The sequence below is a fragment of the Cyclopterus lumpus genome, chromosome 3 (genome assembly GCF_009769545.1).
Source record: "Cyclopterus lumpus isolate fCycLum1 chromosome 3, fCycLum1.pri, whole genome shotgun sequence".
NCBI classification, from domain to species: domain Eukaryota; kingdom Metazoa; phylum Chordata; class Actinopteri; order Perciformes; family Cyclopteridae; genus Cyclopterus; species Cyclopterus lumpus.
In genome coordinates, this window is record NC_046968.1 from 9,048,116 (window position 1) to 9,061,626 (window position 13,511).

Sequence of the window (13,511 nt, forward strand, 5' to 3'; positions counted from 1 at the left end):
CCAATTAGGCCTCTTCCTGGCACTCCACACCACGCCCCAGCCACCACAGTGACCTTACCTGATTTTGAGTGTCCGCAATACCTTAATAAATGAAGGTTGATTGCCGTCATGTCGTTCCTGCAGCTCTCTATTGCCGGTCTATTGCTGATTCTGATTTTGAGACCTAAATCAGTATTAAATCAGTATTCAATCAAACACTCAAACCCGAGAGACCACCAAAGCAAACAATGAAAAAAAAGATTAAAGCATGAGTAGCTATTGTGACATTCCAACTAATAGTTGTGGGTTGTTCAGAATTTACAGGGAATCCTAAAAATGAAACACATTTGCCCTCCTTTGAGCACAAGCCCAAACCCCAGCATGCCAACATGTTCACTCCCTCAGTCAGTCAAGGGTCGATCTCTTGGAAGTCCAATTGAGTTTTCAGAGTATTGCAACATCACTTAAGGGGAAGTCATATTAAACCACTTGTAGAACACACCACAATGCTTTGCAGGGGATGGGTGGGTCCCACGCAGGGATGCCTCACTCAATAAATTTGGTATATGACGTGTCTCTGACTCTTATCTAAATTTCTCCATGCATATCTCATCAGTTAATTTTTTACAAGCTTATAAAAATATGACCCCCCCCCCCCCACGGATAAGTATTGTTTTTTAAAGTACTCCTGTGACTTGCAGGAAGGCTGCAGCAGTCCCTTATTGCACATTAACTCTGGCTTCAGGGTGGGTCCTTTTCTGGATCACACATCTCTTTACTGGGTTATACAGTATGCATTGTGAGGTATGTTTCTGCACCACCACTCGCACACACACAATCGGTCTTTCAGTTATTAGATCAATCATCCAGAGCGCGTGGGGCAGTGAATTGTGCATCTGTTTTGATACGAAGACCTACAAAATGCCTCCATGAGCTCATTAAGCGAGTTCTGGTTCACAGAGAACTGGGACGACAGCCAGAATAATATTGTCATGATCCTGCAACACATACATCAACTAAAGAACCTCCCCTCTGCATGAACCCATCGTCCCATACCAAAGCCACATACCGTCTTTCATCCTCAGCTTGTTTTGTTTTCCTCACTTTTTCTCTTTGCTGCAATTTGTCTTCAGCCTATAATGACTTGTGAAGAAACACACAATGATTTGTAATGGTTTGCATTTCCGTTGCTTCTATCCCCGCAGTCCTCACAAACTTGGGGCCCGTGTTGGGGCCCTCTTGCTTTTCATCTCTAAGTGATGTACTTCTCTGTATGTATGCCTACTGTAGCATATACAGCTTCCCCCATCACTTGTCGGGGTCAGGCATGGGACAGCTGCCCCTCAAAGCATGTAATGACCAATAGACAGTCTCTTTATTCCCTCCGCCACTGTGCTGCACTGGGGTAAATCAGGAAGTTTCAAAGATAGTTTTTCCTCAATCTCATGTTTTTAAACAGTCTCGACATTCTAGATACTGTAAGTGTCACAACTATTTCATGTGACATCACAGATGTACTGCATGTCGAAGGGTTGAGTAACTCACCCAAAACATTACGCCCATGTTTAAAACGCTAGTTATTGTGTCAGTTGACCCTTCCAAGTGCATTCATGCTGAAATAATTTCACATTGGATGCTAAAGTATAGCTAAAAATGTTAGCCAATTTACATAATTGTATAAGGTATAATGTCAGCTGATGGAATTTGTATTTATAGTATGGTTTAAAAATACTAAAACTGAAATAAATTTGTGTTAATTTAAATATGTATTTGTGTACAGGAAATTCATCTTTGATCTTTCAGATAAAGCCATAGACAATGAACCAGCAACAATAATAAAACCTGCTATAATTCAGTAAAAAACACTTATTTGTCGTAACTGAATGTAATCGGAGTTTAAAAAGTACTTTAATGCATCGACTTATACCACCATGCTAATTACTATAGCTAGGTGTTATTATCTTATACCAACTTGTCTACAATTATACACAGGGTCTCTTTGCTAGGGTATATAGGTAGTTAGGGACAGTATACCTACACTATAACTTATATTGAACCAGCAGATCCAGCAGATTGTACAGCTCTTTACACCAAATCTCTTTGAACTGAAGTAAATATAGAGCGTTCCATTTAGTCTGAGGTGTGGATGACGTCACACCGAGGTCGATGTCATTCTAGTAAAACAAGTCGGAAAGCGTAATGGTCTTTGCAATGGCTCCATGTTAGCATTGTTAGCGATACCGGTTGATAACATTGTAATATGCCGGTATGTTGCGCATACAGACAACGTAGCAACATGTCTGCAGATGGAAGTTGGACAGCACTGTGTTCGGCTGATCTATTGAGACACAAATAAGACACAAGCACTCATAAACTGTATTTAACACAGCTTGTTTCTGTAGATGCACGGAGCAGCCATCTTGGATTTTGAGGTTGGGGTTGGTGAGGTTTGCCCGACTTTCCCAGAAATCTGAATTCAGGCGGCGTTCCCATTGACATTTCTGACTGGGAACTCAGAAATTCCAAAAGCCCCAAAACAACCACATTCTAGGGGAAATAAAAGTACAACAAACAGGAACTCTGCCCAGACAAAAGGAGAAAGAATAAATCTCACATTAACACAGCCGATATAAGTATATGCTTAACTTATCATTTAAATCTTAATTGACACACATGATGAGGCAGAAGGTTTGAGTTCTCGTTTAGGCTCTGAGGCATTGATGTTCACGTTGTAGCTGCTGTAGGCTACGCTGTTCATCAGATCATGAATTGTGAGCCAGAGAGGTATTGAGAGTCCTTCCAGATGTTGGTCTCTCCACAGTTGGTGGTCCTCCTCTTGCACTGGCAGCAGCGCCTGTACTCTGCCAGTTTATCGACCAGGAGCTCACCAGCAGACCTGACCACAGGGAGACAGAGTAAAGTATGTAAGTACTTGTAGGTCGGTCAGTAAGTGTGAGAACGGTGAATACATGATTACATAAATAGATGTAAATGTGTGGGTGAATGCTGACGGAGGCGATCCCTCAGCCACAGACCTCAAGAAGCGTTTCTCCTCTTCCTCTCGCTGCTGTTTGAGCTTTGCACTGCGACTCCACTCGTCCTCCAGTGACCTACTGATGTCCCGCTTCTTCTCGAAGCGATTGATGCGACCCGTTATTAACCTGGACAGGAAACATACCAGAGAGAGACAAACAACCATAGTTTTCCTTTATCCTCGTTGGTATCCATTTCTTTCATTCCACCCTTCCTTTACTCACCCCATTTTGTTGTGTTTGAGAACTTCTCTCTCTTTCTCCAGCTCTGCGTGGCGGCTGTGCAGTTCTTCCTTCTTCCGCTGAGTGGCAGCACTGAAATTCACTTGGAAGAGCTGCCAGTAGAAATACATATATACATATTATATAAAATAACATGACATCAATATAAAGGGAATCAATTTAAAACAAAACTGAGAATATGTGTAGGCCTGTCAACCAAAAAACAGGGACGGAAGTACATCAAGTACTGTCCACTTCACAACATTTCAGAAGGAAATACACTTTTTTGACTTGTTTCTCATGTTTACACAAGGCCACAAATTAAAAATAAGATTCATGCGAGCAGTAGGAAACAGCGTTGACCTTCTGTGCCCTCTCTCGACCTTCAGCGTTGTTGGCTGCTGTCTCGCAGCGGTTGAACCCGGAGTTGTCCGCTTGGCACTCTGGAGGATCTGTGCACTTCTTATCTCCGACCTAAAGGACAGAACCGACACATTGTAATTGTAAGGTGACCATTGACTATGACTTTCTGGCCCTCAAGGTCAAAACTAAGCCAAGTTAAAAATGTCATACCCAAAACAAATATTGCAAAATTCTGAAAACTATATTCCCCCTGAAATGAAATATGTGACTTTTAATTTGAAATAGAAGTATACAACTACCTGCATATGCTTAACATAGGAAAGATGCATCATTTCGGTCCATCAAAAGAACAGCTGGGTAGGATGCCAGTCCTCTCTACAGATTTAGCATTGCACTCCTATAATACTGTTGCAGAACCAGAGATATTTTTTTTCATTCCATGCATTCCTCTTCCTTGTCAAAACATGCCGCCTATATTAACAACAATGCAAGTCGGGTGTGTTACGCTAGTAACGGCTAATGCAGCTTCCAGCTGCCCCAAGCAGAGATGAGGAGCGAGCCACAGCGGTCTGAGAAGGTCTCTTCTTTGTAACTCCAGATTAAAAATAAATATATAACATCACTTGTATTCTTCAACTCAAATCAACGATGAATAAAGTGACATCACTGAAGGCAATTCATAAAATGTCACACAGCTCCCTCTGTAGCCACAAAAAAATGGATACACCTTGAAATTGCTGCAGCTTGTGTACTCACAAAAACTAAGAAAAGAGATCACATTAATCCTGTATTAGCTGCTCTGCACTGGCTCCCTGTAAAATCAAGAATCACATTTAAAATGCTTCTCCTCACCTACAAAGCCTTGATTGGTGATGCACCATCATATCTTAAGGAGCTTGTAGTACCATATTGCCCCACTAGAGAGCTGCGCTCACTAAATGCGGGGCTACTTGTGGTTCCTAGAGTCCTAAAAAGTAGGATGGGAGCCAGAGCCTTCAGTTATCAAGCTCCTCTTTTATGGAACCAGCTTCCACTTTCAGTCCGGGAGGCAGACACAGTCACCTCATTCAAGAATAGACTTAAGACTTTCCTCTTTAATAGTGCTTATAGTTAGGGCTGAATCAGGTTTGCCCTGGTCCAGCCCCTTGATATGCTGCTATAGGCTTATAGGCTGCTGGGGGATGTTTTAGGATACACTGAGCACCTATCTCCTCTTCTCTCTCTCCTTATGGATGAATTTACATCTCTCCATTGCACCTTATTAACTCTGCTTCCTCCCCGGAGTCGTTGTGACTTCACGTCTCATAGTGTCCATTGGACCTGGAGGTGTCTGATGCCTGGTGAGCCGGCCTCCCGCGGTGGCCCTGCTGATGCCCCGCCCCCCCCTCCTCTCTACCTCCTTCTGTTTCATGGATTGGAGTTCCATTCATACATTGTCATATTCATGTAATGTGTTTATGTAACTTTGTAAATGCTGTTCATTCTGTACACATGACATCTATTGCTTCTGTCCATCCGGGGAGAGGGATCCTCCTCTGTTGCTCTCCTGAAGGTTTCTTCCCTTTTTTCCCTGTGAAAGGTTATTTTTGGGGAGTTTTTCCTGATCCGATGTGAGGTCCTGGGACAGGGATGTCGTATGTGTACAGATTGTAAAGCCCGCTGAGGCAAATTTGTAATTTTTGATATTGGGCTATACAAAATAAACTGAATTGAATTGAATTGAAATAAATTGCATAATCTATTCTTTATTAACAAATAAAAAAAGTAAAATAAATTAATTGGAAAAATTGACATTTTCTTAGGTTGAAATAAACCAAGTAACCAGGCAACAGCCTCTGGGTCTGTACAAAGAAGCCAATCAATCGCTACTGGTTTCAATACAGCATGATGCTTATTTAGTAAATTTTGGTCCGATTTAGAATCAAATAAATAGATAATAGATAAAGCAGGGTATGTTTTAGGGCGGGGCTACCTTGTGATTGACAGGTTGCTACCACCATGTTGTCCAGTCAGTTTCCGAAAGTTGATTGTAACACTTTAGTCGACTTAGAAACAGTCTAAAAAGCATTAAGTGTTCAGTTGTACTTAGATCCACCCTCTTGGGTCACTTCTGGTTGCAAAAAGCCAAGATGGCGACGGCCAAAATGCCGAACTTGTGGCTTCAGAACTGTTTTCCACAAACCAAAGGGTGACGTCACCGACTATATCTACTTCTTATATGCAGTAGACAAGTATCCAGATGGAGCGTAACATGTTTTGAATGCTTCACGTGGTTTGTCTGCACTGGTGCCCTTGACCTTCCTTTGACCTATCCTCAACCTGAAAGGCACAGTAAGTTGGTTGGGTCTTCTTTTCAAGAATTATTCAAAACTTTACTACTTACTTCTAATGTTGACTTGAACGATATTTTTGATAGATTCTCTGGGCAATTGATTAGCTATGAAATGAATGACTGTAACATGTGAAGTACTTTTACTCACTAACCTCACCATATCGTCACCGGTGATCATTGTGTGTGAAGCTTGGTTTACAAACAAAACGTGTTTTCACCAACATCCTTTTGCAAAAGTCTGGAAGTCAACTTTGTGAAGTATTTTCTTGCCTGCGTGTCCAGAGCCCTCTTGTAGTGCGTAGTTCTCTCGTGTTTCTGCTGGAGCTGCTGAGCCTTCTGCAAAGCTACCCTAGAACACACACACCGGGTTACACACTTACTATCACAACAGATGATTATTTTCATTTCCCGAGCAATACCGCTGTCACTCACTCCTGGACCAGCTGGACCTGGTCTAGACGCTCCAGGAGCAGACGGTTCTGCTGGTCTTGAGCCTCATGTTGCCGCCGGGTCTCTATCTGACTCTGAAGCTCGTTCATGTAGCGATGCTGCTGGATCCTCCTGGCAGGGGTGAAGGGCCGGGCCGGGAAGACGAATGAACTCTAAGCACATTTTTTACAAGCCACTGTTACACTCAAAACATACAGTTGTTAAGTGTGATTTCATGTTTAAATGTAATAAACCTTCCGATTTTCACAAATCAAACACTAGTTTTTGTCACAATTTATGGTCCGATTTCCTTCTGCAACAGCCTTTCAATGTATTTACATTCTGACCATGATTGTTCACCAACAAATGTGAATACTAAACCAGTCATGGCCATTTACACCACTTTTACTTTGATCTGCTGTTGAGTGGAACACTATTAGTGGCGTATGCAGTTTGTTTGGCTGCAATGTAAACAGATACAAAAGTTGCTTTTCTTTTCACAAACTGGCTGCTCAAAGAGTTTTACCCACCAGGACTGAAGTCTTACAACTTTAATAGCAAGTTCTACTCACAGGGAAGAGAGGGCAGCCAGTCTTCTCCTTCTTCTCTAACATTTGCAGGTTGAATGTAGCAACCTGCTTTGCATGCTTATGTTGCTCATTCAGCTTCTCCTGCCAGACGAACAAACACAAACACAAGCCTTGTATCATCATGTTGACTGAAACAGACATTGAGAGCATGATGCTCTCCGGGGTAAAAAGTTAACTTTTTAAGAGGGCCGTTTTATTGAACCATGAAATAATATTGGAGAAAACTTCATGCAAAGCACTTCAAGTTGTTTCATTTCGAATTTGAATGTCCCAAATGTCCCAAATGTCCCACGCCTCTTCCCCAGTGCTGTTGATGAAGCGTTTTTTCTCAGCTCTCTGGCCCCAACCAGTCTGGAACCACCCTTAATGATCAATTGTTGAGATGTTTTCTATTGCAGATTTTTTTATTGCAGATTTTCTTGACATACTAGTACGACTGTATTTCTGTCCTCGGCCTTGTGAAACCAACAATGTTCACACCTCAATCCGTGCGTTGTTTCCTGATCCCTTTTTGTTCTACTTTTTTTCTCTTTTTACACTCACAAATCACCTTCAGTAACCTACAGCCGATGGTATCAAATAGGTGTTCATTCTTTTAATAGATTTTTCAAATGTAGCCTTGTAAAGCCCTATTTGACCTGCACAATCATAGCTTTATGTAGTTTGTGTTGTTTATGTCTTTGAGTCGGTCTGGAGTGCAATATCTCAACATTGATTAATTAATTCCTTCAGTTACCCTCAGGATTCACTCAACTTTTCATTGAGCGCCATCAAATATACCATTCCTTAGTTTATGACCAAATACTTGCAAAACTAGAAAGGTACACTCAGTACTAGAAAGGAACATAGACAGTTGTGTCTGCCACGACCACTGGTGATTGTGTTATTGATTGAATACAACTCACAATTGGCTAACCCCCCATCTTGACACTAATGGGCTGTGAGACGTCGTTAAACACAGTTCATTCAATGTGGCGCTGAATGCATTCAATTGACTTGAGTGTGTCTCTTGGCGGCAGAGCTCCAACAGAGAGGAACTCAGCATTTTGTGTACTGGTAGTTCCGTTAGCCAATAGCCGTTAGCAAAACAACCCGCCCAAAACACTAAACGTAAGCAAACTGTTTTCTGTCACTGTGTCCAGTTAGGAGTTAGGAGTAGTGATCAGGCAGTCACTGGCAGTATATAACAGGCAATAAGAGGTGTTTTGAGAAAGTGGGAGTCACTGCAACAACGAGAGGTCCTTGAACATGGCGCCATAACTTGCCACCCAAAATATTAAGCAGATTGCTGCAGCCAAATGTGAGATCAGTCGTGGACAGACACAGAGGTGCACGAACACACAACCTTCTCCTGGCAGAGATGACTAATCACATTCCTATCTGCATCAGCTGTACACAACAGCTGTGTCAGTGAATTGCCAAATGTTAGCATGCTTAATGCTGAACTTAGTGGTGAGGTGTGGCTGTTTAAGCTCTAGTTTTCAGATAGAACATGAATTTTAGAGGCGTTTTTGCAAGCAAAGGAAATGGCTGCAAAATTGGCTGTGGCTGTGCGAAGTTGAAAGTGTGACAATTAGAGTGTTTATCCCGGAGCTGTATGAATCTGCTTCATAAATGTCCAGAGACGAGAGGAAAGAGGAGAAAGACGAGAGGGAAATTCTGAAAAGGACAGGACTCGCTGGTGAGCTGAACCAAAACACACGAGGAAGCAACACATTCCAACAGATACAGTCCGCTTATAGCCGGCAGCTAATGTGCGTGCAGTCAGATTTGTGCAGTCTTCTTTGGTCTGAACGCACACTTGTTGTAGAAAAACACTCAAACACACCAAGTGTAGACATGCACACACCTGTTCTTGGTCCATGTACTGCTTGTCTCTTTGTTGCTCCTTCAGCAGTAACAGTTTCTCCTGAGCTCTCTCCTCCGCCTGCTGCTGCTCCCTCAAGTAGACTGGAACATTTCTTTGGGCCCGCTGCATGCACAGGTAGCACAGTTCCTACGATGACAAGACAGTGATTACGATTATACACAGCGATTAATAGGTAATATACACATAGCATTATTTACGCGCTGTGTAATATAAATACTTTGTAGGTGATGCATTGCTTGGGTTTTAAATTATATTCAGATTTATATTCAGACCCACCCATACACTAAAAGCAATAAAGCTTTACATCTGGCATTGTACTCAAACGTTCATATCAATAAAACCTATGAATAACATCTCCTTTCGGTCCTACTTCCCAAGCAGGTACACGCCTTCAGTACACACCTGTCCAGCGCGGGTGTGGCCAGAGCAGCTAACGGTCGCGCGAGGCTTCTCCAGTTTGGGAGTGACCTCTGGTGGTGTGACGGAGGTGGTGGGCCGCCTGGGAGTGGAAACAGACCCTTTACCATACTGAGCAACTCCCTCAGTTTGGACTAAATAATTGTCGTGAACAGCGGTTGTGTTTGTATGAACTTTCCCACGGGGCCTTGTTGCACCGTGGACATGTGTATGAGGTGTGACGGCTGCTCGAGCTGTTTCTGAGAATACACAACAGAATGAGTGGCTCCAATGAGTCATATGGTTATCTGCAGTGGCTGTAAATCAGCTGACACTTGCAGGTGCAAAAAAAGAGTGTGTGTGTGTGTGTGTGTGTGTGTGTGTGAGGTGATATGACAGAGGAGGAATCTGTCCCACAGATAGTTGTGCATCATTGATGGAGTTGGAAGCTGCCTCGGTAGAGTAACAATATAAGACCACCACCGAGCTCTCAGCTCACACTGACTCATCTACCTGCAAACAAGAGCTCTGTGCACTGCAAACTGAACCTCTCCATAGGCCGTGTGCGTGTGCGTGTGTGTGTGTGTGTGTGTGTGTGTGTGTGTGTGTGTGTGTGTGTGTGTGTTGTACTTGTCTGTGGCCTCCATGGGGGGTTTTGGATTCAGTTCTTCAAACAGGCTGACAGCTTTCACCTTGGCAGGCTGCAGTGGCTGATGGGATTTGGATTCTCTCTGTTGGGGAACTTCTGTAGAGACACGCAACACTCTGAGTGGGTTCACCGTTACTATAAGTGCACTTCATATGACAGCACCAGATCTATCGGTATTCATTCTAGACTCAACCTCTTCTCAATTCATTTTTTTAAAGAGATGGGTTTTATTAGCCAGCAGTCATTGTTTTTATGCAAGAAGTCTCAAATCTTTTGTGGTTGTAATGAACGCTCTTTAATGCAGTCTGCTCAGAAGAGGATATCGCCAAATCTATAAGAATTCAAAGCATTTACTATTATTTAAAATAATAATAAACTTGAGTTGTTTGATATATGTTCACTTTTAACAGCCTGTTGCAATGCAATATGACAATAACATTCAATGAAAATGTTCATTTTAGTTTGCCCCTTAAATTCCAACAGTGACATTTTAGCGGTGTACAGTTACAAGAGGGATCGAAATTAAATCCTTCGCATTTGATTTGATAGCTTAAAAGTGGGTCCTTAGAATCATTAAGCTTTAATTGATCCAGTCTTGTATAATCTAGCTGTTGGTCAGGACTGCACATTTAGACAATGTCTGATCCAGCTCAACCTGCTGGTGCAACCAGTTCACAGCTTAAAGGAATAGCTTGACATTTTGGGGAAATACGTATTGGCTTTCCTGATGAGCGTTTGTTGAGTAGATCAACACCACTGGCTGTGTGATAACTATGAGACTGCAGCCAGTTAGCTTAGCTTAGCATAACGACCCCGGGAGAAAACATCTGTATGTACAAAAACCTCCTTGAGTCGTAACCGTAAGGTTGCCAGAGAATCCAGAAAATTATTGCTCTTGCCCCTGCCTCCTTGATCGTGCCCCCTGCCTCATGGGCCCCTGCCTCCTGCCGCCTGCACCTTGGCCCTGGTCTAGGCCTGGCCTCCTGCCTCCTTGACCGTGACTCCTGTCTCATGAGCCGGCCTCCGCACCTCCTGCCCCTTGGCCCTGGTCTAGGCCTGGCCTCCTGCCTCCTTGACCGTGCCCCCTGCCTCATGGGCCCCTGCCTCCTGCCTCCTGCACCTTGGCCCTGGTCTAGGCCTGGCCTCCTGCCTCCTTGACTGTGCCCCCTGCCTCATGGGCCCCTGCCTCCTGCCTCTTGGCCCTGGTCTAGGCCTGGCCTCCTGCCTCCTGCCTCCTTGACCGTGACTCCTGCCTCATGAGCCGGCCTCCGCGCCTCCTGCCCCTTGGCCCTGGTCTAGGCCTGGCCTCCTGCCTCCTTGACCGTGCCCCCTGCCTCATGGGCCACTGCCTCCTGCCTCCTACCCCTTGGCCCTGGTCTAGGCCTGGCCTCCTGCCTCCTTGACTATGCCTCCTTCCTCATGAGCCGGCCTCCGCGCCTCCGCGCCTCCTGCCTCCGTGGCCCTGCCTCCTTCCATGGCCCTTCTGATGCCCCTCCTCTCTACCTCCTTCTGTTTACATGGATTGTGGAGGTCTAGATCGTGGTCCATGCCTACTACTAATTATTCATACATTTCTGTCATATTCATTGAATGTGTTGTAACTCTGTAACACTGTTCATTCTGTACACATGACATCTATTGCTTCTGTCCATCCGGGGAGAGGGATCCTCCTCTGTTATATTTTGGGGAGTTTTTCCTGATCCGATGTGAGGTCCTGGGACAGGGATGTCGTATGTGTACAGATTGTAAAGCCCTCTGAGGCAAATTTGTAATGTGTGATTCTGGGCTAGACAAAATAAACTGAATTTAATTGAATTGCTCCAACAAGAAACAGTGGCACACATTTTTTAACTTTGTTTTTTTCTACAGATTAAATACGCAAGATATATTGTGAGTTTGGAGATGCAGTAGGTGGATCCCAAAATGACGTTGACAACGACTTCTCCAAACACATAACCGTTATGATAAATGTGAAATAACCTCATTTCCACATCCTGTTTATTTCAGCTTCTATAGCCAACAGCGAGGAACAGATATCATGTTCCTCTGCTGCAAGATTTGAAAGGATTTGTATTTGATCCAATGTTTAATTGAGATTCATTAAAGTGCTATCAAACCCCAAATGGTCAGCCTTGTGCCAAAAGCGCTTTCACCTCCTGCATTCCTCTGGTCTGGAGCTGGTGATGAGCACCATACTTCTTTGTCCCGAGCCTTGTTGTCTGGCTGAGGAGAGCAGACAGTTGGCAGGGTGACGGGGGTGGCAGTCTGTGGCCTCTGAAGCCTGGACAAGCCACCAGACAGTAAAGAGACACTGCTCCCGGGTCTCTGCAGGGACAAAGTACAGGTGATCTGCACCAATACACACATTATATACACTCTACCACACACGCATGTCTTTATACGCACCTTGTTAAAGGCTAACAGCAGCCGACCAGTTCCATCCATAGCGTTAATAAAAGCTCTGTTGAACTTCATCCGCACCTTTTGGATAACATCAGAAGAGATTACGTTTAGCAGGAAACCATGTGGTCCTACTCCCAGACTAGAAGAAATACAGATGAGCAGGCGAGCCACCTTGTTGTTCTTGAAGGACAAGACTCCAATTCCCTGGAAGGTGAGGAATATGTTTTGTTCAGAGGCCAAAGCTCTGAAGAGGAGATGAAGAGTTTCTCTAACGCAGCCCTCCACGACGTCTCGGCTGTAAGGAGTCTCTTGGGACACAGCGGCAAAGTTCAGTTGCACCACTGGCAGGTGTGTTGCTGCTGCAAGACACACACACACACACACACACACACACACACACATATATTATGATATTATAGTATTATGTATTAATTTAAATACGTATCCATCACTTATAAGAAGTTGATTGAAAAGCAACGTTTTTGGGTTCTTTACTTTTTCCCGATCTGTGTCGCTATATATTTGATCAATTCCTCCATCTTTTGTGTTGCTTTTCGGACGAGTTAGTGACATAAATCCTAAGAAGCCATTTCTTCAAAAAAACGTGCTCACCTGCAGCCAGCGGTCCGACCTGCTTTAACCCCAGAGACTGGACAAGCTTCCCAGCCAAGAGGAAGATGGGTCGTTGGATCATTGTGTACTTGTTTCCTATGTCCAACTTCTGCTGAGAGAAGGTGAAGGTCCCCAGTCCCGCCAGGTGGACCCCCTGTTGGATCAATCAATTATGGATGGTAAGATGGATTGATGGACGGATGGATTGATAAATAGATAGGTCTAACCTTTTGTAAGGTCATCTGACGTTCTATGTAGGCAGACACGTCCGCCCAAATACATTGTATATCTGAAACAAACAAACAAACAAACAAACAAACAAACAAACAACACGTTTGGTTATATGCTGACAAGGAAACGCCCACGCACTTGTATTCGCCGTGTGCACACCGAACACAGTTAAAGTGCCAGCAGCTGAATAACCGGTTTAACAGGATGTCCCCGGTTAAAAACAAGAAGTTTATGTCTGACCGTTTTCAGAGCGCCGGGAGAGAGCAGCTAAAGTCCGCCCGTCCGCTTCTGACAGCAGCCGCAGGACGTCCGTCATCTCCGACACACCGCTTTCAAAAAGCACCACTGTAGGCTGAAGTTCAACACACGCCTCTCCGTAGTCTTCGACCGGTTTAGCTGCAAC

At 44.0% G+C, this 13,511-nt stretch overlaps 1 protein-coding gene across 2 annotated transcripts; it reads right to left on the minus strand.

The window, feature by feature from the left end:
• Positions 1 to 2,346: 2,346 nt before the first annotated feature.
• LOC117750976 (coiled-coil domain-containing protein 81-like) lies at positions 2,347 to 13,460 on the minus strand. Of its 2 annotated transcripts, none has more exons than XM_034562470.1 (16): positions 13,349 to 13,460; positions 13,105 to 13,166; positions 12,878 to 13,031; positions 12,437 to 12,624; positions 12,269 to 12,343; positions 12,016 to 12,187; positions 9,844 to 9,955; positions 9,220 to 9,316; positions 8,797 to 8,943; positions 6,930 to 7,028; positions 6,361 to 6,530; positions 6,199 to 6,277; positions 3,597 to 3,707; positions 3,237 to 3,346; positions 3,015 to 3,140; positions 2,347 to 2,875 (listed from the first exon to the last, which is right to left on the minus strand). In XM_034562470.1, the coding sequence occupies exons 1-16, from the start codon at positions 13,422 to 13,424 to the stop codon at positions 2,737 to 2,739; spliced, it is 1,917 nt and encodes a 638-aa protein (XP_034418361.1). In that variant the 5' UTR covers positions 13,425 to 13,460; the 3' UTR covers positions 2,347 to 2,736. The 2 variants fall into 2 exon arrangements, with proteins under 2 accessions (XP_034418361.1, XP_034418354.1); XM_034562463.1 differs by having other exon boundaries at positions 9,844 to 9,958.
• Between the last annotated feature and the right edge of the window lie 51 nt (positions 13,461 to 13,511).